The sequence below is a fragment of the Carcharhinus amblyrhynchos genome, chromosome 9 (genome assembly GCF_965287045.1).
Source record: "Carcharhinus amblyrhynchos chromosome 9, sCarAmb.v2.hapA, whole genome shotgun sequence".
NCBI classification, from domain to species: Eukaryota; Metazoa; Chordata; class Chondrichthyes; order Carcharhiniformes; family Carcharhinidae; genus Carcharhinus; species Carcharhinus amblyrhynchos.
Window position 1 is genome coordinate 41,885,322 of NC_137332.1, and position 26,070 is coordinate 41,911,391.

The 26,070-nt window shown below is 42.4% G+C and overlaps 1 protein-coding gene across 5 annotated transcripts in view; it reads right to left on the minus strand.

Moving 5' to 3' along the window:
• Positions 1 to 17,750: 17,750 nt before the first annotated feature.
• The window catches only part of patj (PATJ crumbs cell polarity complex component), a 359,514-nt gene continuing 351,194 nt past the window's right edge, over positions 17,751 to 26,070 (minus strand). For all 5 annotated transcript variants that reach the window (XM_080195514.1, XM_080195515.1, XM_080195511.1 and 2 more), the window contains one exon: positions 17,751 to 19,881. In XM_080195514.1, the coding sequence (XP_080051640.1) occupies positions 19,735 to 19,881 (147 nt within the window). In that variant the 3' untranslated portion in view covers positions 17,751 to 19,734. The remainder of the gene's footprint in view (positions 19,882 to 26,070) is intronic.

The following is a 26,070-nucleotide window of genomic DNA, read 5'->3' on the forward strand; positions in this document are numbered from 1 at the left end:
ATACTCTTACACAGTCCACCAAATGTTTTTGTTATGTGCTTAAGAGCAGAGCTGTGTGGTCATGCTTGGTCGGGGTCCAAGTTTAATTTACTACTTTTGATGGTAGTAGTAGGTTAAGATAAACCCACCAAAGGGTGCCAGGACTGTCTTCATCTAGTACTTCAGCCAGATGGTTACACTGAGCATCAGTACGTTATTTAAATGTGGGAGAGATCGCAGCTGAGTCTGTGCCTGTTAAGATCCACAGCTGCACACTTCCAGCAGGGATGACTGGATTTTACTGCTTGGTAGGCCAGTTCCCATTTTGTTCGACCACCTAATTTTGCAATTCCACCTGATGCTGGAATGGAAAGGGAATATTTAAATGAGGGATGATGAAACCTTCTGTCCCATTTTACATCATTACTACTTCATTAATACAAGACACAAATTGCACCTGTATAAAAGCACATTACTAAGCAGCCAGTGAAAGGGTCCAGCTGTTTTTTTATGAAAGGATTCATTCCCAGTAGATTTTTGATTTCTTCTTTTTTTTTTGCTGCTGCTAACCATTTCATAATCCACCTTTATACCTCCTGCTCTGGGGGTCCCATTCTTCACCTTTATACATTTAAGCTGTTGTTGTTTGTCTGCAGCCCCAAACGTCAGCACTGCACCACCCCACCACCACCCCCCCACCCCCCCCCCCACCCCACCCCTGCCGCCCCCCTACCCGCATGTGGCAGCTGCAGATGATTACAGCAGAGGCCCAAAGTCTCCTGCCATGAATTCTCAGACTGCTGTCATAGGAACCTGGCACAACAAAAAAAACCTGGCACAACAGAGTGGGTAACGCAGCCTCTTCTAGCTTCAAAGGTCTTACTGGTAAATGGTTACAGAGAACCATCTGTCAGAGCTGAATTGATACCATTAGGCCTGTTTTCTCACAGATGAGTAACATGGCAGCAATGCACTGACACAGTGCAATTCTCTTTCAGAACAGCAAATCTGCCTTTGAAAGGACGATAAGTTGCAGAGCATCAAATCTGTGTGTCATCACGGAGCGACGTAGCTCTACTTTTTCTCAGGCCCATATGCACTAGGATTTCGTGTCCTTGGCCATACACAGATTGTTCTGCAGGTGCCTCTTCATTAAAGACAAGACCTTTAAGATCTGGGTCTTCAGACAGTTTAGCCCAGGGGCTATATCTCCCTTCACTCCGATCAGCAATATCTGGTGGATTCCTTTCTGATTCCTTTCATCCATTGACTCCATCTACACTGCCCATTACCTCAAAAAAGCAGCCAGCATATCTAGGACCCCATACACCCAGGGCATACTCTCTTCCATCTTTTCCTGTTGGGAAAAGGGAGATTACGTACCAACGGACTCAAGAACAGCTTCTTCCCTGCTGCCATTAGACTTTTGATAGCCCTATCTCATATTAAGTTGATCTTTCTCTACGTCCTAGTATGACTGTAACACTACATTTTGCACTCTCTCCTTTCCTTCTCCCCTATTTATTCTATGAATGGAATGTTTTGTCTATATAACATGCAAGAAACAACACTTTTCACTGTGTCCCAATACTTGTGACAATACTAAATCAAATTGAATCAAAGATTTATTTTCTAGTGCCCCTTGGATGGATATATTTCTAGGTTGGGACTGAATAGTAGAAGGATGTCCCTATAATGCAGGAGCCATTGACTGTACACATATGGCTTTGTGGGCCCCACATCTTAATGGTGAGCTGTGTCGAAACTGCAATGGTAGCACTCACTTAATGTGACTATATTTAGCATGTCATGCTGCTAAATGTCAACTATCCTGGCAGCACACATGATTGACTCATGTCAATCTATTATAAAGGATGTGATAACTGGCCAGCTAGAAAATAATAGTAGGATAGGGCACAGTCAATATGAACTCATGAAAGGGAAATCAAGCTCTTGTTTGGATCTGGAGAACTGATCTAAATTCAGCAAAAAATATTACTTTCTTCCAGGTAGCTGTCTTCAATTGGCATTAGCTAGGTTATAAATATCCCGGGTATTATAAGGGTCCAGGCGTCTCTCTTCAATAATGCATCTCTCCACTTTGGAATAAACAATGAGTGGTGTACACAATAATTACATGAGATGATATATTTTACTAACATATCTAACCTGAGTAGCAAGCTGCCTGCTTAGCAAGATACATTTCCTTATTTAAGAGTAGATGTAACTGACTATGTATTTGATATATTTGAGAAGCAGTGATTGAGGATTTCAATACTTCTGAGTTGTTAATGGTGAAGTTCATATATCATAATGCTGTTTCTACTTTGATTAGCTCATCTGATATAAATGTGGGTTTTGCTTTTTTGTGTGAGTTCATTCCCTTTTCATTACCCTGTTAAGACTATGTCATTCACTAGTATTAGTAAATTACATAATTGTTGAAAATTCTCTTAATATGAATTTATGAGCTTTTATCTGGTCAAAAATATCTTAGAGTAACAATCTCTATAACTAATTTACTTGTTTCTGAATTTCGTTATCTGTATTTTATGTAAAGGGCTTTTAAATTTTTGCAAAGAGTGGTTAAAGAACATTCGCTCATTCTATTTCTATAGTTTTTTTTACAACCAGGTAATCAAAAATCTCCATAGCATCCATTCTTGTAAGGATGACATATAAGGTTTCATTTTCTGTGATTGATACTCCATAAATAGACTTATAATAGTTCACAAGACAGTTATATCTAGTACCAGCCTGTAACTAATTCTTTCTTCCAACTTAAAATGTTAATAATGCCAGAATACAAACAAAGTTAATATTGACATATGCTGATACCCTGTTGCCAAAAATGATATTATTCGGATTATGAAGTAGACAAACTTTGTTTTTCTGTAATAGTGTACATTTGAAGAAGCTTTTAAAGAAATTCCAACAATTCTAAAATCATGAGATAATGAACATATATTTTAAGTCAAGGGTCAAAGATGTTCTTGTGTAAGTGAAACGTGAACCATTTTTTGCTTTTGAGGAAAAAATTATCACTTATTCTATTCATTTGTATTAACTAAAATGTAATGCCCTAGATATATCTGAATTCTACCTAAGGATCTTTATTCCACCTAATTGTCTTTATTCCTTTACGTCCTCCTTTTGACCAGCATAAATGCAAGCAATGAGGATAGACAGGCCTAACTAAGTAATGTGCACAAGTCAAATATTCAATAGGGTGTCATGGCTATCAGAGGAGTTTTAAAAGTCCCAAATGGCAATTTTAAAATTAAAAGATGTACAGTAGTCAAAATGTATGCCACAACAGGGATGATCCCAATCTCTCAAAAAGTTAATCTTTAGGGTTATTGCAAAGTTAACAAAATCCAGAATAATAACACATCAATTTTTGTTGGTTCGAGGCCATGTAGTATATAAAGGTAAAGTGTCAACATTTGATGAGATGGCTACATCTTGACATGTCAACAAAAATCAATAATCAGTAGCAGAAAACCATGCAATGAGGTGCAGAAGTCATGTGAAGTGTAGTGAGAAAAGTTAAGGTACGCAATTCTTGATGAAACAAGCAGCAAGAACGATCAATGATGGACTGAGATGCCATTAACTGAGCTGAAGAAATCCATAGCAACAAAGGACCAAAAAAACCCTGCAAAAGCAATGTCACTGCACATAGCAAAGAAAAATCACTTAGGAACAAGAATGAGAATAACAGTCCCAATTACAATGAGCACTGTCAGTGTGAAAATACATCAAACGTACATCTAGATACCCCTGAGACTACATTTGTAAGTCATTCAATGGTAGATTTAGCTGCAGAAGTTAACCCAGACATCATTATCGCAATGCCTTGACCTGAGGCCAATCTGGAGCTTGCAAAATATTAGTCAATTTAACCAGCAACAGCAAGCTTTGTGCTCTTTCAATCATTTCCTTAATGGAGTAATTTGTAAAGGCGAGAATCAACTCTATATATTGAAGCAGAGTAGGAATGGTGCTCAGCTTACTAAGTTTAATAAGTGTATAAAGAGCATCTAATTGTCCTCAGAGGGTGTTATCATCCAGATGCCAAGCTCCATACCACAGTTTGAACACTTGGAAGCAGTAACAATGAAATGGATCATTTCTCAAAGAAAAATATTACCAATACTCCAGTTGAAATGAAGTCCAGATGACAGGGCAGTTTGCCTTACCTGGACTACATAGGCATGACCCTGTTTTATTGTACAGTCTTCGAATATTGGGAGAATTAAAGGAATGAAACTGAGCAGGCACTATGTGATGCTTATTGTAAAAATTTAGATGATGTCCAGACACGGCTATAGAGTGGAACCTGCAAGTGTCTTGGTTCCAGGTTAATTGCCTTCTGTACATCATGCACAGTTGCTGCAGTTTTGACTAAATATCTGGACAAAATATGGATAGGCCTTTTGCCACTCCGCCCCCATTAGCATACACAGACACTGAGACCCCAGCAAAAGTCGGTATAAAAGACCCAACAAAGTTAAGATGTCGTAAACTTGCCTGTAGATTTTTCAGAGTTTGAGGATATTGAACCATAGAATCCATACAGTGCAGAAGGAAGCCATTGGGCCTGTAGAGTTTGCACCAACTCGCCAAAAGGGGCAATTTAGCATGGCCAATCCACTTAACCAGAGCACCTGGAGGAAACCCATGCAGACATGGGGAGAAGGTGCAAACTCCACACAGTCACCCGCTGGAATCAAACCAGGTTTCAGGCACTGTGAGGAAGCAATGCTCATCACTCTGCCACCGTGCTGCCCACCATAGTAACGTATTAATCCTCTACCATTGCCAATTATATGGAGGTCTAAAAAATCTACTTCCTCCCTAATAAACTGACTCTCTTTAATGTTGATTGAATCTCCAGCAGCAGTGAGCCAGGATAAAACTATATCAATGGTGTTCAAGTGGTTATGGTGATCATTTCATGAAACGTATGTTGGCTACGTAAGAGTTAACATTAGGAAAGTCTTCTAAAAGATCCACAACATGAGCAGAAAAAACGGGGCTATTTTTATTTGTTATCCTTGAGGCAATGTAGGTCGACAATAGTGATAGCTGTCAGCTGCAGTCATTGCTATTTTCTGCCAATCAGTTTCCTTAAATGGATGCAACCAAAAGCCATTTGCTAAGTCAATTCAAGATTTATATTTTTCTCTTTTTATAATCAGAGGGGATGGCAGTAGAATTCTACTGTTGAGCGGACTGTGGCACGAAAACTTCTTTGAAGGATGTATAATCAACCATCAATCTCCATCTGCAGTCAGGTTTAGGGACGCCAAAAGAAGGTCAATTAGTTCTAGAAGGCAATTTTCATTAGGGCACCTTGTTCCTCTAAATCTTTAATAGCAATTTCCCTTTGTGACCTTGAATAGGCAACTGTTTCTTGGATTTGTGCCAATTTGCATCAACAGAGTAAGGCTCTATATCTACCTTGCTTGATTTGGATGATACTGTAAATAAGGGTAGTATTTATTAAAAAGTTGCTGTAGGAGACCTTTATCTCTCTACTTCAGTCCAGCTGTACCTGAGTGTGTGGCTGTTGGGTGTTCTGATCCATGGACACTTCTGCAGGCCTGGTGACACTTAAAGGAAACACTCCAGGCTGTCCTACAAGAGGGCAAACCAAATTAGGTACTGATTCCACCTCTAGGGTGGCTTTGACAGTAACCAGAATTTGATGAAAGTCAATCAGTTGCATTTGACGTTGTGTGAATCCCCTTAATGATAATTGATAAATTGAGCTCTCCAAATCTGCCCATTTAGTCTTGAAAAGCACAGGAGCTATAACCGTATAATCAGCTCCCATTTCAAACCAGGCTTTGACTTGCTCATCAGTGGTTTGGGTTGCCAGGACATAGGGGAATTCAAAAGCCCCTGGCTGCGTGCCAGCTCAACAATCCTGAGAATCGTCCTGACTGCCAGCTTCCTCAGTTCTGATCACTGTAACCAAGGGGTGTACCCACCACCTTTCCAGGAATGTCACTCTTTAGATGGTTTAGCAGTAGGCATATGGTCATGATATTCACCCCCTTGGGATGGACGTCAGTCTTTTTGACCCCTGAGCTCATCTGCGCTGAAACCTCTCATCCTTCTGATAGTTGCAGCCAGTGTAAAAATCATCCCCCTATGGATCGTAGCATCTTCTGCTGTCCCTACAAGGCATAGTCTTGTGCCTATCCTACCTCTCTAGGAGGGAAGCCGCTTATGTTCCTAACAAAATTGGACAGCAGACCAACCAGAACAGCTGTCTGCGGATGCAAAGGCATGGGTCTGTGATTGAGCAGAATGGGTAGCAGCCTGGGACTAATGCTGGCCCTGTCTCTGGAGAGCAGAGATTTTTTTTATTCGGTTGTGGAATATGGGATACGTCAGCTGGTCAGCATTTATTGCCCATCCCTAGTTTCCCTTGGAGGGCAGTTGAGAGTCAGCCACATTGCTGTGGCTCTGGAGTCACATGTTAGCCAGACCAAGTAAGAATGTCAAATTTCTTTTCCTAAAGGACCATAAGACATAGGAACAGGATTAGGCCACTCAGCCCATCGAGTCTGCTCCGCCATTCAATCTTGGCTGATATTTTTCTCAAACCCATTCTCCTGCCTTTTCCCCATAAGTCCTGATCCCATTATTAATCAAGAACTTTTCTATCTCTGTCTTAAAGACACTCAATGACCTGGCCTACACAGCCTTCTGCAGCAAAGAGTTCCACAGGTTCACCATTTTCTAGCTGAAGAAATTCGTCCTCATCTCTGTTTTAAAGGATCATCCTTTTAGCCTGAGGTTGTGCCCTCCGGTTCTAGTTTTTCCTACTCATGGAAATATCCTCTCCACATCCTCTGTATCCAGGCCTCGCAGTATCCTGTAAGTTTCAGTAAGATTCCCCCCTCATCTTCTAAACTCCAAGGAGTACAGATCTAGAGTCCTCAACCATTTATCGTACGACAAGCTCTTCATTCCAGAGGTCATTCTTGTGAACCTCTACTGGACCCTTTCCAAAGTTAGCACATCCTTCCTTAAAAACGGGCCCAAAATTGCTCACGATATTCCAAATGGGGCCTGACCAGAGCCTTATACAGCTTCAGGAGTACATCCCTGCTCTTGTATTCTCGCCCTCTCGACATGAATGCTAACATTGCATTTGTCTCCCTAAGTGCCAACTGAACCTGTATGTTAACCTTAAGAGAATCTTGAACAATAACTCTCAAGTCTCTTTGTGTTTCTGATTTCCAAAGCATTTTCCCATTTAGAAAATAGTCTATGCCTCCATTCCTCCTTCCAAAGTGCATAACCTCACACTTTTCCACATTGTATTCCACCTGCCACTTCTTTGCCCACTCTCCTAACCTGTCCAGGTCGTTCTGCGACGCCCCCCTCCTTCCTCAATGCTACTTGTCCCTCTACATATTAGGACATTAGTGAACCAGATAGGTTTTAATACTGTCTGTAGTATTTTTATGTTTAGGGCCTGATTTCACCGCTGGCTTAATTTGGACAGATCTAATAGGCCATGCTTTAAGAGAATAAAGCATTCAACATGATTCCCACCTCTGTTAATCATTGGGATGAGCACGTAGAGCACCCTCAGCTAAGGGCTATATTCTGATATTGGTTGGACAGGCAACTGTGAACAATATCAAGGGGTGAAAATAACTGAAATATTTTACCGGTACGATCAAATTGCAACGCCCCTTTCCCATCTCCACTCCTAAACACAATTTGACAGATCCCTCTAAAGTACAACTTTAATACTGGAATGAAAGTCTGAACTAATCTTATAGAAACTCCCACGTTGGTCTGTATAACTGATCTCACTGCCCTGCCTGTTCCTGTCATGCCATGCTGTCAGATGAATATGTTGCACATCAGCCCTTTTCAAGCCACAATTTCACATATGGCAGATTCCACTGACTATAAACAAGTCCCATGTGTGAAATGAATAGCAAGTCTGCTACCTGATGAGTATTAAGTGTGGTCTGTTTCACTGTAAGAATGTTAATAATTACACTGAATCCCCTTTCACAGTCAGCATTGCTTGCAGGCTCTATTGCAGTCCTCTATTGAAAGAATGAGTTTTAGAAGTTTTCCAGGGATGTATTTTTCTCCAGAAGCCTTGAATTCCACAAATCCCAAACACATTTCATTCTCAAGTGATCAGCCAATGCTCTTATTTCCTTTTCTCTACAGCAGGGATTTTTTCCTCTCTGTTGGTTTCCTCAATATCTACTGCAGACCATGGTTAGCAGTTTGTCCTTTAGGACTTGAGCAGAACTGGTGCTACTGAGCCATTCCTGGTGATGGGCATTGAAGTCTCCAAGCAGAGTATGTCTGCACACTTGACTTGGTGCCATCAGATTTCATGAGGTCCAGAGTCCATGTTGAGGAATCCTAGGGCTGTATGCCATGGTGCAGCCACCCCTGGTAAGCCTATGTGCCAGTGGGACAGGACTGTAGCAGACTGCTTGAGTAAGTAAGAATCATTGAAAGGAAACCAACCACCAACAACGATCAGGCCACAAATACAAGCACAGCAAAGTGACATAAAAATTGATGTGGAAATTGGCGTGAAAGTAAGGTATGCTGGCCTTAGCTCAGTCCAAAAACACAGAGAAAAGTCTGCCTGGAGACAGGCCCTTTGCAAGGTTCAAGCTCAGAGAATTGAAAACCGAACATGCATAAGGGCACATTAGCATCACTGCATCAGTTTAAAAGGACTCACTCATACATTTCCTGAGAAACAAATCACCAATAAATACAGGGCCAGACATACATCAGTGAAACAAAAAGATTTGATGCATATTAGAAGCTGCAACTAGACATCTAGGTATGTAATACACAAGATGCAAAGGGGTTCACCAACTCAAAGGGGACAGTAGGACTAGGGGGCACAGCCTCAAGATAAAGGAGGGGCGTTTTAGAACGGAGTTGAGGAGGAACTTCTTCACTCAAAGGGTGGTGAATCTCTGGAATTCTCTACCCGTTGAAGTGGTGGAGGCTGCCTCGCTAAATATTTTCAAGAAGCGGGTTGATGGGTTTTTGATAAGAGAGGGGATTAAGGGTTATGGGGAGAGGGCGGGAAAGTGGAACTGAGCCACGACAGATCAGCCATGATCTTATTGAATGGCGGGGCAGGCTCGAAGGGCCAGATGGCCTACTCCTGCTCCTATTTCTTATGTTCTTATGTTCTTATGTTCTAACACCCATTGAAACTGATCAGACCAAAGCCCCTGATAGGCTAAATCCTCGGAAGTTAGCCAGACAGGTATAAGAAATCTATGCTAGCAGCATTCAAAAGAACCACTTCTCTCCCAGGAGTGCATCGTGGCACAACAGCAACAAGAGCAGCTTGCCTCCAGTCCAGAGATAGGGACAGAGAGACAGACAGAGAGATCAACGGACTGACACAATCATGAGTATCCAGAATTCTCCCTCAGTTGTATCCAAACAGGCGCCAGAGTGTGGCGACTAAGGGATTTTCACAGTAACTTCATTGCAGTGTTAATGTAAGCCTACTTGTGACACAAATGAATTAACTTAAAGTTAAACAATAGTGGTATACAAATTTCTAAATGATCAACTACCTAGAGGGGGAGAGAATTGTTAAAGCTGTAAAACTTAACTTCTTTACTGTTTGGAATAAAGTTGCGAATTGGTTATTTACTATTGGTTCATGTGTGTCGTCCTTTTGCCTGATTTGTGCAGAGGTATTTGAGTAAAATCCATTGTACACAATTGAGTGAGTCTGCAGCACATTAGAAACACCCTGGACAACGAGACAGACCCATGCATGGTGATGGTGCCAGGGACATTGTAGGGGATAATTCCAAGAGTATGGTCATGCCAGGCTGCTGCTTGACTAGTCTATATATTAGCTTGCCCCCTTATGACACAAAGCCTCTGAAGTTAGTTTGGAAAATGTTTCACGGTTGACAGTTACCATGGTCATTTTTGTTGTCTAGACTGATACCAGACTGTCCCCTGGTTTCATTTCTTTTAGAATTCATAGCAGTTTAATATAGCCGAGGGGTGTGCCAGGCTATTTTAGAGGGCATTCAAGAGTCACTCACATTGCTGTGGGCCTGGAGTCACACGTAGGCCAAACCAGGTAAGGACAGCAGATTTCCTTTTCTAAAGAGGCATTAGTGAACTAGATAGGTTTTTAATAGATTGACAATGATTTCCTGGTAATTATTAGAGACTAGTTCTTAACATCCAGATTTATTAAATAAACTTAAATTCTGCCAGCTGTAGTGGGGGGATTTGAACCCGTGTTCCCAGAGTGTTAACCTGGTCCTCTGATTGCTAGTCTAGTGACATTACCCCTACACCACCCCTCTCCCTCAAGCAACTGCAAGGAGCTGTAGGGTCAATTCTGGATCCTATTTCCTTAGTCCTATGTCCAAAGAAGAGTAATGCTGCTGGGTGACAAAGACTATCTGTGACACCTGCCTGGTTGACACTCCTCTGCAACAGAACCACACACGATCAACGTTCATATAATGAGAGCTATGCCACAGAGAACATCGTCAAGTGGACAATTTGCATGCCACAGCTCGACATGTGTGTTTCAAGTTGCATGCTCCATAACCTGGCCATCATGAGGACACAGCCCTAGCCAGCTTCTCAAGGGGAGGAGGAAGAAGGGAGGATGCAGTCACCATATAATATTCCAGGGAGTGCTGTCTGTGAACACATCATTGCACTTTATGCATAATAAAAGCTCTGTTTCGAGCAGCACTACTTTGGTATGGGTGATGGTAGTCTGAACTGACTGGCTGGCAGACAACAGCCAGGACACTGACAGAGTGGCAGTACTGGAAGAACAAATGCTGTCACCCTGAAAGATGTCAGCAGACTGATACTGTACAGCACCACTGACCCTCTTCTGGGACAGCACCTCAGCAATCTGAATAATTGGCTAGGGACAGATTACCTAACTGCTTTGGGAACCTGCAAGCCTCTTCCAGCACTGGTATCTGCCACCATGATTAAAGCTGTCTGAGAACAAGATGAGATTAAATGACCTTTGCCTGAGTTTCCATTGCAGCACTCAGACTGATACTTAGACAACCATGAGTGCAAGTTAATTGATTGTTTCTTCCTCCTCAGTCTCTTCAGCCTCTTGCACCACTACCTGACCAGGTAGTAGTTCTTAGTGAAAGCATAAAGGCACAAGGGCAGGGTTGGATGAGGGAAGAGAGAAATGCAGGTAGTGTATGTTTACATCATCAGCTGATTGGAACTTATAGACTGTGGGACAAGTGTAAAGTGGGATTTGGGAAGGTTGGCAACAGAAACCATCTTTGCTCAATAGTTTCAGCTCCACTGCTGGCCGTAATTCCAATTATGGCTGCTCCAATTATTCAGCACAGTGTCTCCTCCACTGGTGAACAAGTCTGGTTGTATCTTCTCCCATAAGATAGCTGCTGCTACCTGTTAGGGACAAATTTGTCCTGAAAGATATGTGGAAGTGTGTAACATAGGAACATAGGAATTAGGAGCAGAAGTAGGCAATAAGCCCTCTGCACCAGCTCCGCCATTCAATAAGGTCATGGCTGATCCCTTCCTGGTCTCAAATCCAGCTCCCCACCTGTTTCCCATGTTTTTTAAAATCTGAAATATATCCGTCTCCTTCTTGAAACTATTTAATGATTCAGATTCTACCACAAGGGACAATCTAGAACAAGAACAATTTGGTCTACCTTTACTCAGTCGATCCTTTTTAGTATTTTGTATACCTCAATCAGATCCCCTCTCATCCTTCTAAACTCCAGCAAGTATAAATACAAATTGTTTAATGTCTCCTCATACATCAACCCTTTCATCCCTGGAATCAATCTGGTGAACCTCCTCTAAACTGCCTCCAATGCCACCACATCCTTCCTCAAATAAGGGGATGAAAACCAGACACAATACTCCAGATGTAGTCTCACTAACACCCTATACTATTGCAACACACTTATCTACTTTTATACTGCAGTCTTTTTGCAATAAATGCTAACATTCCATTTGCCTTTTTTATGACATGTTGTACCTGCATACTGACTGATAGGTAGCACGGTGGCACAGGGTTATCACTGCCTCCTCAGTGCCAGGGACCCAGGTTCAATTCCAGGCTTCAGCCACTGTCTATGTGGAGCTTGCATGTGTCTGCGTGGGTTTCCTCCAGTTCTCTGGTTTCCTCCCAAGCTCCAAGAAAAATGTGCAGGTTAGGTTGATTGGCCATGCTAAATTGCACCTTAATGGCACAGGGACTAGCAGGGTAAATACATGGAGTGACAGGGATAGGGCCAGGTGGAATTCTTGATGGTGCAGGTTAGAAGGATTGAATGGCCTCCTTCTGCACTGTAGGGATTCTATAATATTGATAGATTAAGTACGTGGGCAAAAAGTTGACAAATTGAATATAATGTGGGAAAATGTGAACTTGTTCATTTTGGAAGGGAGAACAAAAGCACAGTATTATTAAACTGCAGAAAGCTGCAACACTATTATTTAAATGGAGAAAATCTGCAGAAAGCTGCAACACAAAGGGACTTGGGGGTATTTGTGCATGTAACACAGAAAGCTAGCACACAGCGCAGCAGGGAATCAGGAAGGCTAATGGAATATTGACCCTTATTTCAAAGGGATTGGAGTATAATAGTAGTAAAGTCTTGTTGCAACTGTACAAGATACAAGGAGTACTGTGAGCAGTTTTGGTCCCCTTATTTAAGGAAAGATATTATTTAATTGGAGGCAGTTCAGGGAAATTTCACCAGGATGGCCCCTATTATGGAGGCATTGACTTTTCAGGAAAGGCTAAACAGGTTGGGACACTACACATTGGAATTTAGAAGAATGAGAGGTGATCCCATTGAAACATATAGGGTTCTTAAGGAGCTAGATAGGGTAAATACTGAGAGGATGTTACCCCTCATGGGAGAGTCAAGGACCAAAGGAAATAGTCTCAGAATAAAGGAATGCCAATTTAATACTCAGATGAAGAAGAATTTCTTCTCTCCATAGGTTCTGAGTGTTTGGAACTCCTTGTCATAGAGAGCTATAGGGATAGACTCATTATGTATATGTAAGGCTGAAATAGATTTTTGACCAGTAAGGGCATCAAGGGTTTTGGGGAAATGGCAGGACAATAAATGTGAGGAACATTGGATCAACCATGATCCTATTGAATGGTGAGACAGGCTCAGGGGCAGAATAGCCTACCCCAATTCTAATTTCTTACGGTCTCATTGGGGAATTTAGAACTAAGGGACACAGTTTTGAATTGAAATATCTCACAATCAAGATGGAGATGAGGATTTTTTTTTCTCTCAAGTGGGTCATTAATTTTAGAAAATCTCAACCCCAGGAACAGTGAAGGCTGGATCATTGAATACACTCAAGGCTGAGTTGGACCCTCTTGCAGCGATTTCTAAAGCAGGTTACCTGAGAAACTTGTGACATGCTCTCTGGCTTGCTGCGCAAATCCTGTAGCTTCCTTCTGCTTTTACACTCTTCGTCAAGCATTTTCAGCCCCAGCTGCAGCCAGAATGGACCTCATCTTTAACAGATGTGGTCTGGCTTGAAATGGTGCAAGCCTGGCACAAGCGCAGCTCCCCTGCTGAGATGTGCAACCACTCAGCAGCACATTCAGCGCTGGGACTGCATGAAGCTTGAGTGCTGCCCACATCACTTTGGGGTAATCATTGTCACTGTGACTGACGTTGAGGGTTATCCAGTTCAACACCCTCATTTCCTTAGGCAGACTGTCCAGGAAGAGGCTGAAAGTGCCTTATAATCACTTTATAGTCCAGCACATTGATGTCTTTTTGATAATCTTTAAAATCAGTGATCTTATAAAAAGAACCCTGTTCTAATAACAAGAACTTCATTGTGTTTCTCTTCATCATATATGACCCTCCTTAACCTTTGGTGATAGGGTAGAATGTCAGAAAAACTTTTTAATGCACTGTGTCATCATGATCTGACAAGTTTTTGTTTTTAATTGACCAAACACCCATTATTCAGTCTTTGTTAGATAGAGATATCCACTGACAGAAACACTGCTTTTATTATTTCTGGTAAAGCCAAGTGCAGTAAGAAGTCTCACAACACCAGGTTAAAGTCCAACAGGTTGATTTGGTAACACAAGCCATAAGCTTTCAGAGCAGTACTCCTTCATCAGGTGAGTGGGAGTTATGTTCACAAACAAGGCATATAAAGACACAAACTCAATTTACAAAATAATGATTGGAATGCGAATCTTTACAGGTAATCAAGTCTTAAAGGTGTAGACAATATGAGTGGAGGGGGGGGTTAACACAGGTTAAAGAGACGTGTATTGTCTCCAGTCAGCTTAGTTAGTGAGAATTTGCAAGCCCAGGCAAGTCGTGGGAGTTACAGATAGTGTGACATGAACCCAAAATCCTGGTTGAGGCTGTCCTTGTGTGTGCGGAACTTGGCTATCAATTTCTGCTCAGTGATTGTGTGTTGTCGTGCGTTGTGAAGGCCGCCTTGGAGAATGCTTATCCAAAGATCAGAGGCTGAATGCCCGTGACTGCTGAAGTGTTCCCCAACAGGAAGAGAACATTGCTGCCTGGTGATTGTCGAGCAGTGTTCAGTCATCTGTTGTCGTAATACCTGCATGGTCTCCCCAGTGTACCATGCCTTGGGACATACTTTCCTGCAGCATTATCAGGTAGCCAACATTGGCCAAGTTGCAAGAGTAAGTACCGAGTACCCGGTGGATAGTGTTCTCACGTGAGATGATGGCATTCATGTTGATAATCCGGCACATCTTGCAGAGGTTGTTGTGGCAGCATTGTGTGCTGTTGTGATCACAGTCCTCCTGAAAGCTAGGTAGTTTGCTGCGGACAATGGTCTGTTTGAGGTTATGCAGTGTTTGAAGGCAAGACGAGGTGTGGGGATGGCCTTGGAGAGACGTTCGTCTTCATCAATGGCATGTTGGAGCTCTGAAGATGTCATAGCTTCTCTGCTCTGGAAAGTACTGGATGACGAAGAGTATTCTGTCCGCCATGTCCTGTGTTTGTCTTCTGAGGAGATCGGTGCAGTTTTTCACTGTGGCGCATTGCGACTGTCGATTAACGAGTGCCACATCCTGTTCTTATGAGGGCATCTTTCAGTGTCTGGAGGTGTCTGTTGCGATCCTCCTCATCTGAGCAGATCCTGTGTATATGGAGGGCTTGTCCTTAGGGGATGGCTTCTTTAACATATTTAGGATAAGTGGAGCATCGTGAGGTTATCAGTGGGCTTGGGGTACAGTGAAGTGCTGAGGTGACCATCTTTGATGGAGATGCGTGTCCAAAGAATGCAACTGATTCTGGAAAGTAGTCTATGGTGAGTTTAATGATGGGATGGAACTTATTGATGTCATCATGTCGTTGTGTCAGTGATTGTTCACCATGAGTCCAGCAAAAAACCACACCAACCTCCTCAGAAGACAAACACAGGACACGATGGACAGAGTACTCTTCGTTGTCCAGTGCTTCTCTGGAGCAGAGAAGCTACATCTTCTCCGGAGCCTTCAACATGTCATCAACGAAGACGAACATCTCACAAAGGCCATCCCCCCATCCCCATATTTTGCCTTCATACAACTGCACTACCTCAGACCATTGACTGCAGCAAACTACCCAGCCTTCAGGAGAACCATGACCACGACACCACACAACCCTGCCACAGCAACCTCTGCAAGATGTGCCGGATCATCAACATGGATGCCATCATCTCACATGAAAACACCAGCCACCAGGTACACAGTACATACTCTTGCAACTCGGCCAACGTTGTCTACCTGATAAGCTGCAGGAAAGGATGGCTGGAGGTATGGTACATTGGGGAGACCCTGCAGACGCTATGACAATGGATGAATGAACACTGCTTGACAATCACCAGGCAGGAGTGTTCTCTTTCTGTTGGGGAACACTTCAGCAGTTACAGGGAATTCAGCCTCTGAACTTCGAGTAAGCATTTTCCTAGGAGGCTTTCATGACAATGCTGAATCGCTGAGCAGAAACTGATAGCCAAGTTCCGCACATATGGGGACAGCCTCAACTGGGATCTTGGTTCATGTCACACTATCTGTAACCCCGACTTGCCTGGACTTGCAAAATCTCACTAACTTTCCTGTCAGGAGACAATACACATCTCTTTAACCTGTGTTTAACCTTCTCTCCACTCACATTGTCTGTACCTTTAAGACTTGATTACCTGTAAAGACTCGGATTCCAACCATTATTTTGTAAACTGAGTTTGTGTCTTTATATGCCCTGTTTGTGAACAGAACTCCCACTCACCTGATGAAGGAGTAGCATTCTGAAAGCTTGTGGCTTGCGCTACCAAATAAACCTGTTGGATTTTAACCTGGTGTTCTTACTGTGCTTACCCCAGTCCAACACTGATCTTCACATCATGAAAGCCAAGTGAACATTACTGTTCTTCATGTCTTGTACTGTACTACTTTAGGATCATTATCTTCTGTATTATTGCAAGGTTTTGTAAATAGCATTACAATGTCAGTGTATGTTATCAGATTTGCCATGGAGCTCTTATTTACTTAACTGGGTGAGGCTTAGCAAAACTAAAGCTCATCTTAAAAACATTTAGTAAGTTAAAGAAAAACTTACAAGTGTCATGAATAGTTACCAAAGGAAAACCAGAAAGAGAATCACAGAATAATTCAGCGCAGTAGCAGGCTAATTGGTTCATCAAGTCTGTGCTGGTTCTTTCTTACAGCAAACTAGTTGGCCCCACTCTCCCTCAATGATCCTGCATGTTTTCTCCTTTTCAATGATTATTTAACTCCCATTGAAAAGGAGAAGTGTGCAGATGGAGAGAAAAGTGTCCCCACTGGTGGCAGCGGCAAGAACCAGATGACACTGACTCAAGGGAATGGTGAAAAGACTAGGGGCAACATGAAGAAAAGTTTTTTTCCAGACACTGGGTTACTAGGAGATTGAAGTGCACTGCCTGAGAGTATGGTGCAGTGTGATAAATTTGTGGCATTCAAGAGGAAATTGGATAAGGACCTGAAGCTGAAAGATTTGCAGGGCTATGGGGAAAGGATAGAGGAATTATCCAGGGTGTCAGTGGCGGTGCTACACTGGAAAGGAAATTGACTCAATCAAATTTCTCAGTTAATCATCCATTAACTCCAAATAGGAAGTACACAAATGTGAGCACAGGTTTGGGCCAAGCCATGATACAACATCATTGAATAACAACAACTAGCACTTATAAACCGCCTTTAATGTAGTAAGCCCATCCCACATGAACATTACCAACCAGAGCTTGATGCCAAGCCACAAAGAGATTTTAGGAAATAAAAAGGCAGGTCTTAAGGACTGTTTTAAATGAGGAAAGAGAAGTAGTGAAGCAGGGAAGTTTAGAAAATGAATTCCAGACTTTACAGGCTCGACATGGCTGCCAATAGTGGAGCGATTTAAATCATGGTTATCCAAAGAACCAGAATTGGAAGGACACAGAGATCTCAGAGGGTTGGAGGAGATTACAAAAATAGGGCTGGGTGAGGCCATGGAGGGATTGGAAACAAAAATGAGAATTTCAAAATAGCAGCACAGTGAACCTGGTCATATTTGCCTCAAGAGCAAAAAATAACAATTCAAGGACCTGCTTGCTGACAGCCATGGAATTATAGTCTAGTAAGAGTCAGCAATTTCAGGTGAGGAGACAAACTTGGAGTGAGGATGACATAATAAAACTAGAAAACACATACAATATTAAAACATTCTGAATTGAACAAATTCCATTTTAATTTATTCAAGTATTTTTAATCCACAGTCATACAAATTTCTTATGATTTCCTCAGCAAAGTAATTCATATAATTTGCATTGATACGAAATAAAACACAATTGTATAGCTCACCAGAAACAATACTGAATTAACTAAAGTCTTCTGGCATAGTAGTTTTGCAATATATATCCCTCTCTTAGATTTTCATCTATTTTCCTCAATGTTCCAGAATTAAACATTTGAGCAAATATGCAAAATATATTCAGGCAAAAACTGGAGATGTAAAGTAGAATTGAACAAGAGGCTGCTGTTCACCACCACAAAGAACCATTTAAACACACAGAAAATTTAGCTTAATTCTGCTGTATTAAATTTGAAAGAAAGCACTCTACACGCAGCAACACTAAGGCATGTAGCTGAATGGAATGATTGGTAGTAATGAAGCTAATGTCACTTTATTTTTTAAATCATCACTTTGAAGCGTAAAAGAGTGACTTACATATACATGGCAAAATATGGCACTAGGTGTATGCTGTTGCAGTTTGAGTAAGTGTTATAACATCTTATCCTAACCTCTTGCTTGAAGTGCTGGAGCACGTCATAATTGGTATGTATCTGAACCTATCATTTCTGCATAGTGAGCTCCTAATTTCAATCATTTCATCGTAAAGTTCTTAAATTCAGACCCAAAGGAACATGAAGGAATGCTCTGACATGTCATCCTGACATGCATGCTATTATAATTGAAGGTTTGATTACATCATCTCATGCATACTGGCCAGGATTCAGATGGTCTTGGTAAGGTTTTTTTTTATTTTTAAAAGATAACTTGGGTCTCTCCCTCCCTGAGCTCCTCCATTGCAGAAAATTCACCTTTGCCAGTGTCAGGCCTTTCATCACAAAATTTGACTCCCACCTTATGACGGCAATGGAATTCTCAATGGCTTTGGTGGGGGTCAGTGTTGGAGAACTGCTAGTGAGGCATGGAAGACCTAACTCCTGGACCCTCGCTCTCAGGCAGGGGTGGACTGTTTGCTTCTCACTCAGGCCCACACACACCATCAGCCGCTTGGGTTAAAATCAGGCCACAGGAGTTCATTTTAAGCTTTTCTGCCTGAAGTTTACAGACAAAAATAAGTAGTTTCAGGCCCACTTTCCGAGTGATCTATTTGTTTCATACTACCAACCTCCAATACCTATGGAAGAGAGTAATTTTCTTGTGAAACATGGACAGAAGTCAAAAAGTTGAGCGTACACTTGAAAAACTAATGCTTGACATACAAGATATTTTCTCTAAGCATTTCCAAGTGTTACACAGAGGGCCCACAATTTTTTGTTGCTCAGTGTGACTAAGGAAGTTTTCATACTTATATAGTGCAAATTAGACAATCATTGTAAATATATGCAAATCTTCACTTATAAAGAATTTTTTAAAAGTTAAAAAAACTCAAATTCAAGCTGTGAACAGAAGGAGAACATGAAGTAAATGGTTTAACAGACAAATTATCAAAAAAAGCAGAATAAAATCATTGGAATGATACTCAGATGGATTTGAAAAACTGTTTGATGGTTGATCAGTTCAGTCAGATTACTGCCCATGTGATGAAGACTAAAATCTACCCCATGTATCCAAAGTCAGTCTTAGGCACTACAGATCCAGAAAATTAACTATAGTTACATGGTATGCTTAAATATGAGAGCACTTAGTGAAATTTGTCAAGAAGCTGCAGCTGGATAAGGTCAATAGGAAGATTCTCACAAATCAATGCACAGTGATTGACGCAGAGTAATTTGGTTCCCTCTCTTTTAACATACCAATATTGGTTATTAATATAATGAGTTAAAAGAAAAAAGAATTGGGTCTAAAACCAATCTCAGTTGAATGACATTCCTGCGTTTGGCAATGTGACATCATTTCCTGGCAGAATTTAAATGAGATACCATTATTAATCATGGCCACATTGTTATATTCATGACAGCACTGTTAATGTTACAGTTCCTTTTTGCCGTTTTAGAATAGCAACAGCCTGTTCATGAGTGACACCTTCCAAACTTTCTCCATTTACAGCTAAAATTTGATCTCCTCGTTTTAATCGGCTGTCATCTGTCGCTGCTCCCTGCAAAAGGACAAGAAAATACAAATTCACTTGGATCCAAATTCCTGACAGTTTAGAATAATTTTTTTTGCACATTTTGATTTGTATCTCTGTACCAGCGTGTTTCTATTCTTTCAGAGGTCTGCTAAAATATACTTCAACTTAGGAGAATGAGGGGAGACCTCATTGAGATGTATAAAATCATGAGCGGCATAGATAGGATGGATGCAGACAGCCTTTCTTCCAGAGTAGGGGAGTTGGAAACTAGTGGCATAGGTTTAAGGTGAGAGGGGCAAGTTTTAAAAGGGACCTGAGGGGCAACTTCTTCACACAGACGGTTGTGCACATATGGAACAAACTGCCAGAGGAAGTGGTTGAGGCAAGTTCAATAGCAACAGTTAAAAAGCATTTGGATAAGTACGTGGGAAAGGATAGAGAAATTTGATTTGATTTATTATTGTCACATGTATTGGTATACAGTGAAAGGTATTGTTTCTTACGCACTATACAGGCAAAGCATACCATATGTAGGGAAGAAAATGAGAGAGTGCAGAATGTGGTGTTACAGTCAAAACTAGGGTGTAGAGAAAGATCAACTTAATGCGAGGTAAGTCCATTCAAAGGTCTGATGGCAGCAGAGAAGAATCTGTTCTTGAGTCGGTTGATATATGCCCTCATACTTTTGTATCATTTTCCCGACAGAAGGAGGAGGAAGGGAGTATGCCAGGGGTGCATGGAATCCTTGATTATACTGGCTGCTTTTCCAAGGCAGCAGGAAGTGTAGAAAATGTCAATGGTTGGAAGGTCGGTGTGAGTGATGGACTGGGCTTCGTTCACGAACCTTTGTAGTTTATTGCGGTCTTGGTTGGAGCAGGAGCCACACCAAGCTGTGCTACAACCAGAAATAATGCTTTTTATGGTGCATCTGCAAAAGTTGGTGAGAGTTGTAGCTGACATGCCAAATTTGCTTAGTCTTTTGAGAAAGTAGAGACATTGGTGGGCTTTCTTAATTATAGTATTGGCATGGAGGGACCAGGACAAGTTCTTGGTGATCAGGACACCTAAAAACCTGAAGCTCTCAACCATTTCAACTTCATCCCCAGTAGTGTAGATAGGGGTATGTCCTTCACTACGCTTCCTCAAGTTGATGACTATCTCCTTCATTTTGATGATGTTGAGGGAGAGATAATTGTCATCGTACCAGTTCACCAGATTTTCTATCTCTTTTCTGTACACTGCCTCATCATTGGGAAAGTGCGGGTCAATGGGTGCTATTCGGATTGGTGGATGGTGACGAGTGGAGTGCCCCAGGGGTCGGTGCTGGGGCCTCAGCTATTTACCATTTATATAGATGATCTGGAGGAGGGAACCGAGTGTATGGCGTCGAAATTTGCTGATGACACCAAGATTGGTGGAACAGCAAATTGTGCAGAGGGTGTGGAGAGTCTACAGAAGGATCTAGATAGGCTGGGCGAATGGGCCAGGAAATGGCAAATGGAATTTAATGTTGGCAAGTGTGAGGTGGTCCACTTTGGTAGGAATAATGGTAGGAAGGATTATTACTTACGGGGCGAAAAACTGCAGCAGGCGACAGTGCAGAGGGACCTCGGGGTCCTTGTGCACGAGTCGCAAAAACCCAGCTTGCAGGTGCAGCAGGTGGTCAGGAAGGCTAATGGGATGCTGGCCTTCATAGCGAGGGGGATTGAATATAAAAGTAGGGAGGTCTTGCTGCGGCTGTATAGGGCATTGGTGAGGCCGCAGCTGGAGTACTGTGTGCAGTTTTGGGCGCCGTACTTATGCAAGGATATTTTGGCCTTGGAGGGAGTGCAGAGGAGGTTTACTAGGCTGATGCTGGAGTTGAGGGGGTTGAGCTATGAGGAGAGGCTGAATAAACTAGGCTTATACTCGTTAGAGTTTAGAAGAATGAGGGGAGATCTCATTGAGACGTATAAGATGATGAATGGGATGGATAGGATAGAGGTGGAGAGACTCTTCCCGCTCAGAAAGGATAGTAGAACTAGGGGGCACAGCCTCAAGATAAAGGGGGGGGGCGGATTAGAACGGAGTTGAGGAGGAACTTCTTCACTCAAAGGGTGGTGAATCTCTGGAATTCTCTGCCCGTTGAAGTGGTGGAGGCTGCCTCGCTAAATATTTTTAAGACGCGGGTTGATGGGTTTTTGATAAGAGAGGGGATTAGGGGTTATGGGGAGAGGGCAGGAATGTGGAACTGAGCCACGACAGATCAGCCATGATCTTATTGAATGGCAGGGCAGGCTCGAAGGGCTAGATGGCCTACTCCTGTTCCTATTTCTTATGTTCTTATGTTATCAGCAAACTTGAAAATCAAGTTGGAGCAGAATTTGTCCACACCGTCATAGATATATAATGAGTATAGTAAGGGGTTGAGGACACAGCCTTGTGGGCAACAGTGTTGAGGATGATCATGGAGGAGATGTTGTTGCTTATACTTTCTGTTGCGGCCTATGGGTTAAGAAGTTCAAGATCCAGTCACAGAGGGAGGAGCTGAGCACGAGGGCAGGGAGTCTGGAGATGAGTTTTGCAGGAATAATGGTGTTGCAGGCTGAGCTGTAGTCAATAAATAGGAGTCTGACATAGGTGTCTTCATTATCTAAGTGTTCCAGGGTTGACTGCAGGGTCAGGGAGATGTTGTTTGCTGTGGACCTGTTGCAGTGGTCGGCAAACTGTAGTGGATCCAGGCAAACAGATCAGCCATGATCTTATTGAATGGCGGGGCAGGCTCGAAGGGCTAGATGGCCTACTCCTGCTCCTATTTCTTATGTTCTTATGTTCTTAATCTGGGAGGCCGGAATTGACTCATTCCATAAGTAACCTTTTGTAGCCAATGATGGATGTCAGAGCCAACGGATGATAGTCATTAAGGCATGCTGCCTTTCTTTGGTACCAGGATGATTGTCGACTTCCGGAAGCAGATAGAGACCTCAGAACATTTGGGCCAAACCCGGGCAACTGGGACTAGCTGGGAGGGCACTAAGATCGGCATGGGTTGAAGGGCCTGCTTCCATGTTGTATTGCTCCATGACTCTAATATTCTGAAATCAATATTACCCATTTACTTTGAGTTTGTCTCTGGTTATCTGGTATGAATTGGCAACCATTGCTATGAATCTTTAACAAAGATTACATGATGCAACATAACCAAAATGATTTTTATTTTAAAAGAATTAGCTCCTCCATCCTGGTGATTTTGTGGCCAGATGGTATCAAAATGTGTAAACCAGACAACGTTCTTGGTACAATCCGTGTGCTAGCTGATTTTGATGTGGGTATGCCGGCGTTGGACTGGCGTAAACACAGTAAAAAGTCTGACAACACCAGGTTTTAGTCCAACCTATTATCAAATAAATAGGTTGGACTAAAACCTGGTGTTGTCAGACTTTTTACTAGCTGATTTTGTCAGGGGAGCAGTTAAGGCGCTAAAGTTGTGCTTACAATTTCTGAACTTAAAAAAAACTTCTGATTTCTGCTCAGTACAACCAGTGTGGGTAAACAAGGTCATTGCCTAGGGTGGCAAAATTTGCAGAGGTGGCAAAAAACTGGTGGCTTTAAAAAAAAGGAGCTAAAAACTGTCTGAAAACTCATAAGGCTGCCCAAAAGTTGGAAGCAGCAATTCCATCTCTGCCAGTTTCTGACAGTGCTGAGAGTGGGAACTGACTGACTGATTGCAGAGCTGTGACTGGAGGAATTGCTGCTGCTGCTCCTCCAATCACAGATTTTGTCTCTCCAGGTTCAGAGTGTTGTGGATGTGTTTGAAGGGGTTCTGTGGCAGTGCCTGAACACGTTGGAAAAGTTAAATGAATGCAGGGAGGTGGCAATTCTGTGGATACACATTAGCAGGTTGAGAAGGCTGGAATTAAGCCCTAAAGAAGAAAAAATATCAAGGTAAAGTTATCTACTCTAGGGTCAATGAATAACAAATAAATTAGCAGTGATTAGCATTCCACACCAGGCAGTTAGAAAAGTGAAAGAGAGAGACACAAACAAGCACAAAAGAACCCTATCCAAGAGTAACAGAGAGAGGTCAAGAGAGACACACACATAGACCTAATAGACAGAGGGAGAGACACACATAAACAAACAGGCAGAGACAAACACAAAACACACTGGAGTGAAAAATACAGGAATTAAAGAACACACAAAGACAGCTGAAGAGAGAGCTGTACGAAGGGAGAGACAAAAGAGAGAAACCAAGGGTAAGAGAGTGGTAAGAAAAGTCATAGGACTACTCCACAAAAACAGGCCATTCTGGATGCAATGTTGAACCAAGGTCAATCTGCCCACTTATCAGTTGTAAAACATCCCATCACATGCTACAATTCAAAGGAAAGCAGGGGATTTATGTCCCTTGCCCTGACCAATATTTAGCTCTCAAAGAACATCACATAAAATGACATGATCAACATATTGCTGCTTTCAGGAACTTTGAGGCAAATTGCTGCTACATTTCCTGCATTACAGCAGTGACTACACTTTAGAAGTATTTAATTGGCTGTGAAGGATTTTGGGACATGCTGTGGTTGTGAAAGGTGCTATATGAATGCAACTCTTTCATTTATTACATTTTAACGTGAGCTATTTATTTAATGGTTCCTATTTTTATATGATTTGTAGCTTTGGTCACTATAGCTACATGGTGGTGATACTAGATTTTCAGCAGCATATGTACTATTGATGCACTTTAAAATGCTCTTTTCATCTAAAATTATTAAAGAGCTCAATACCCCAATGATTGGCTACAAGTTTTTTTTAAATAGAAGCCCTACAGTGCAGGAGGCCATCCGGCCCATTGAGTCTGCACTGACCACAATGTCTCATTCTTCTAAACTCTAACGAGTACAAGCCTAGTTTATTCAGCCTCTCCTCATAGTTCAACCCCCTCAACTCCGGTATCAGCCTAGTAAACCTCCTCTGCACTCCCTCCAAGGCCAAAATATCCTTGCGTAAGTGCGGCGACCAAAACTGCACACAGTACTCCAGCTGCGGCCTCACCAGTGCCCTGTACAGTTGCAGCAAGACCTCCCTACTTTTATATTCAATCCCCCTCGCTATGAAGGCCAGCATCCCATTCGCCTTCCTGATCACCTGCTGCACCTGCAGGCTGGGTTTTTGCGACTCATGCACAAGGACCCCGAGGTCCCTCTGCACCGTCGCATGCTGCAGTTTTTTGCCATGTAAGTAATAGTCCTTCCTACCATTATTCCTACCAAAGTGGACAACTTCGCACTTGCCAACATTAAATTCCATTTGCCAGTTCCTGGCCCATTCGCCCAGCCGATCTAGATCCTTCTGCTGACTTTCCACACCTTCTGCACAATTTGCCGTTCCACCAATCTTGGTGTCATCAGCAAATTTCGACACCATACACTTGGTTCCCTCCTCCAGATCATCTATATAAATGGTAAATAGCTGAGGCCCCAGCACCGACCCCTGGGGCACTCCATTAGTCACCAACCGCCAATCTGAATAGCACCCATTGACCCCCACTCTCTGCCTCCTATTTGACAGCCAACCCCCTATCCACGCTAACACCCTACCCCCAACCCTTCTGTAATAACCTCTTGTGCGGCACCTTATCAAACGCCTTCTGAAAATCAAGAAACACCACATCCACCGGCTCTCCTCTATCCACCGCCCTAGACACATCCTCATAGAATACCTGGTCTCTAACCCAACACAACAGCTGCCCGGTTTCAACTTTCCAAGCAAAGAGTGGTCCACCCTTAACAGGTTCAGGACTGGTCACAGCCCCTTCTTGGACAGCCTCCACAGATGGGGCATCAATCCCCCATGTGCCTGTGGGAGAGAGCAAACTATGCACCATCATAGGCAAATGTCCAATTCACAGTTTCAGCAGATGTCTATCTACACTCAACATAGCAAGACCAGAAGAAACTGCTTGGCTTAGGGACTTCGCATTTGTCAAATAAATACAACCTAAAATTGGAACTCCTGTTAAGTTGAATCTTTTCTGCACACAAAAATTTGTCTCCGCCATTGAAATTATAAATTACTTAAAAACAATTGTACTTCCACAGTCTGAGGAACTGGGTAGGAGTCGTGCTTAAATTAAGACCAAAACCTTTTCTAACGTAAAAGTAAAATACTGCGGATGCTGGAATCTGAAACAAAAACAGAAAATGCTGGAAAATCTCAGCAGGTCTGACAGCATCT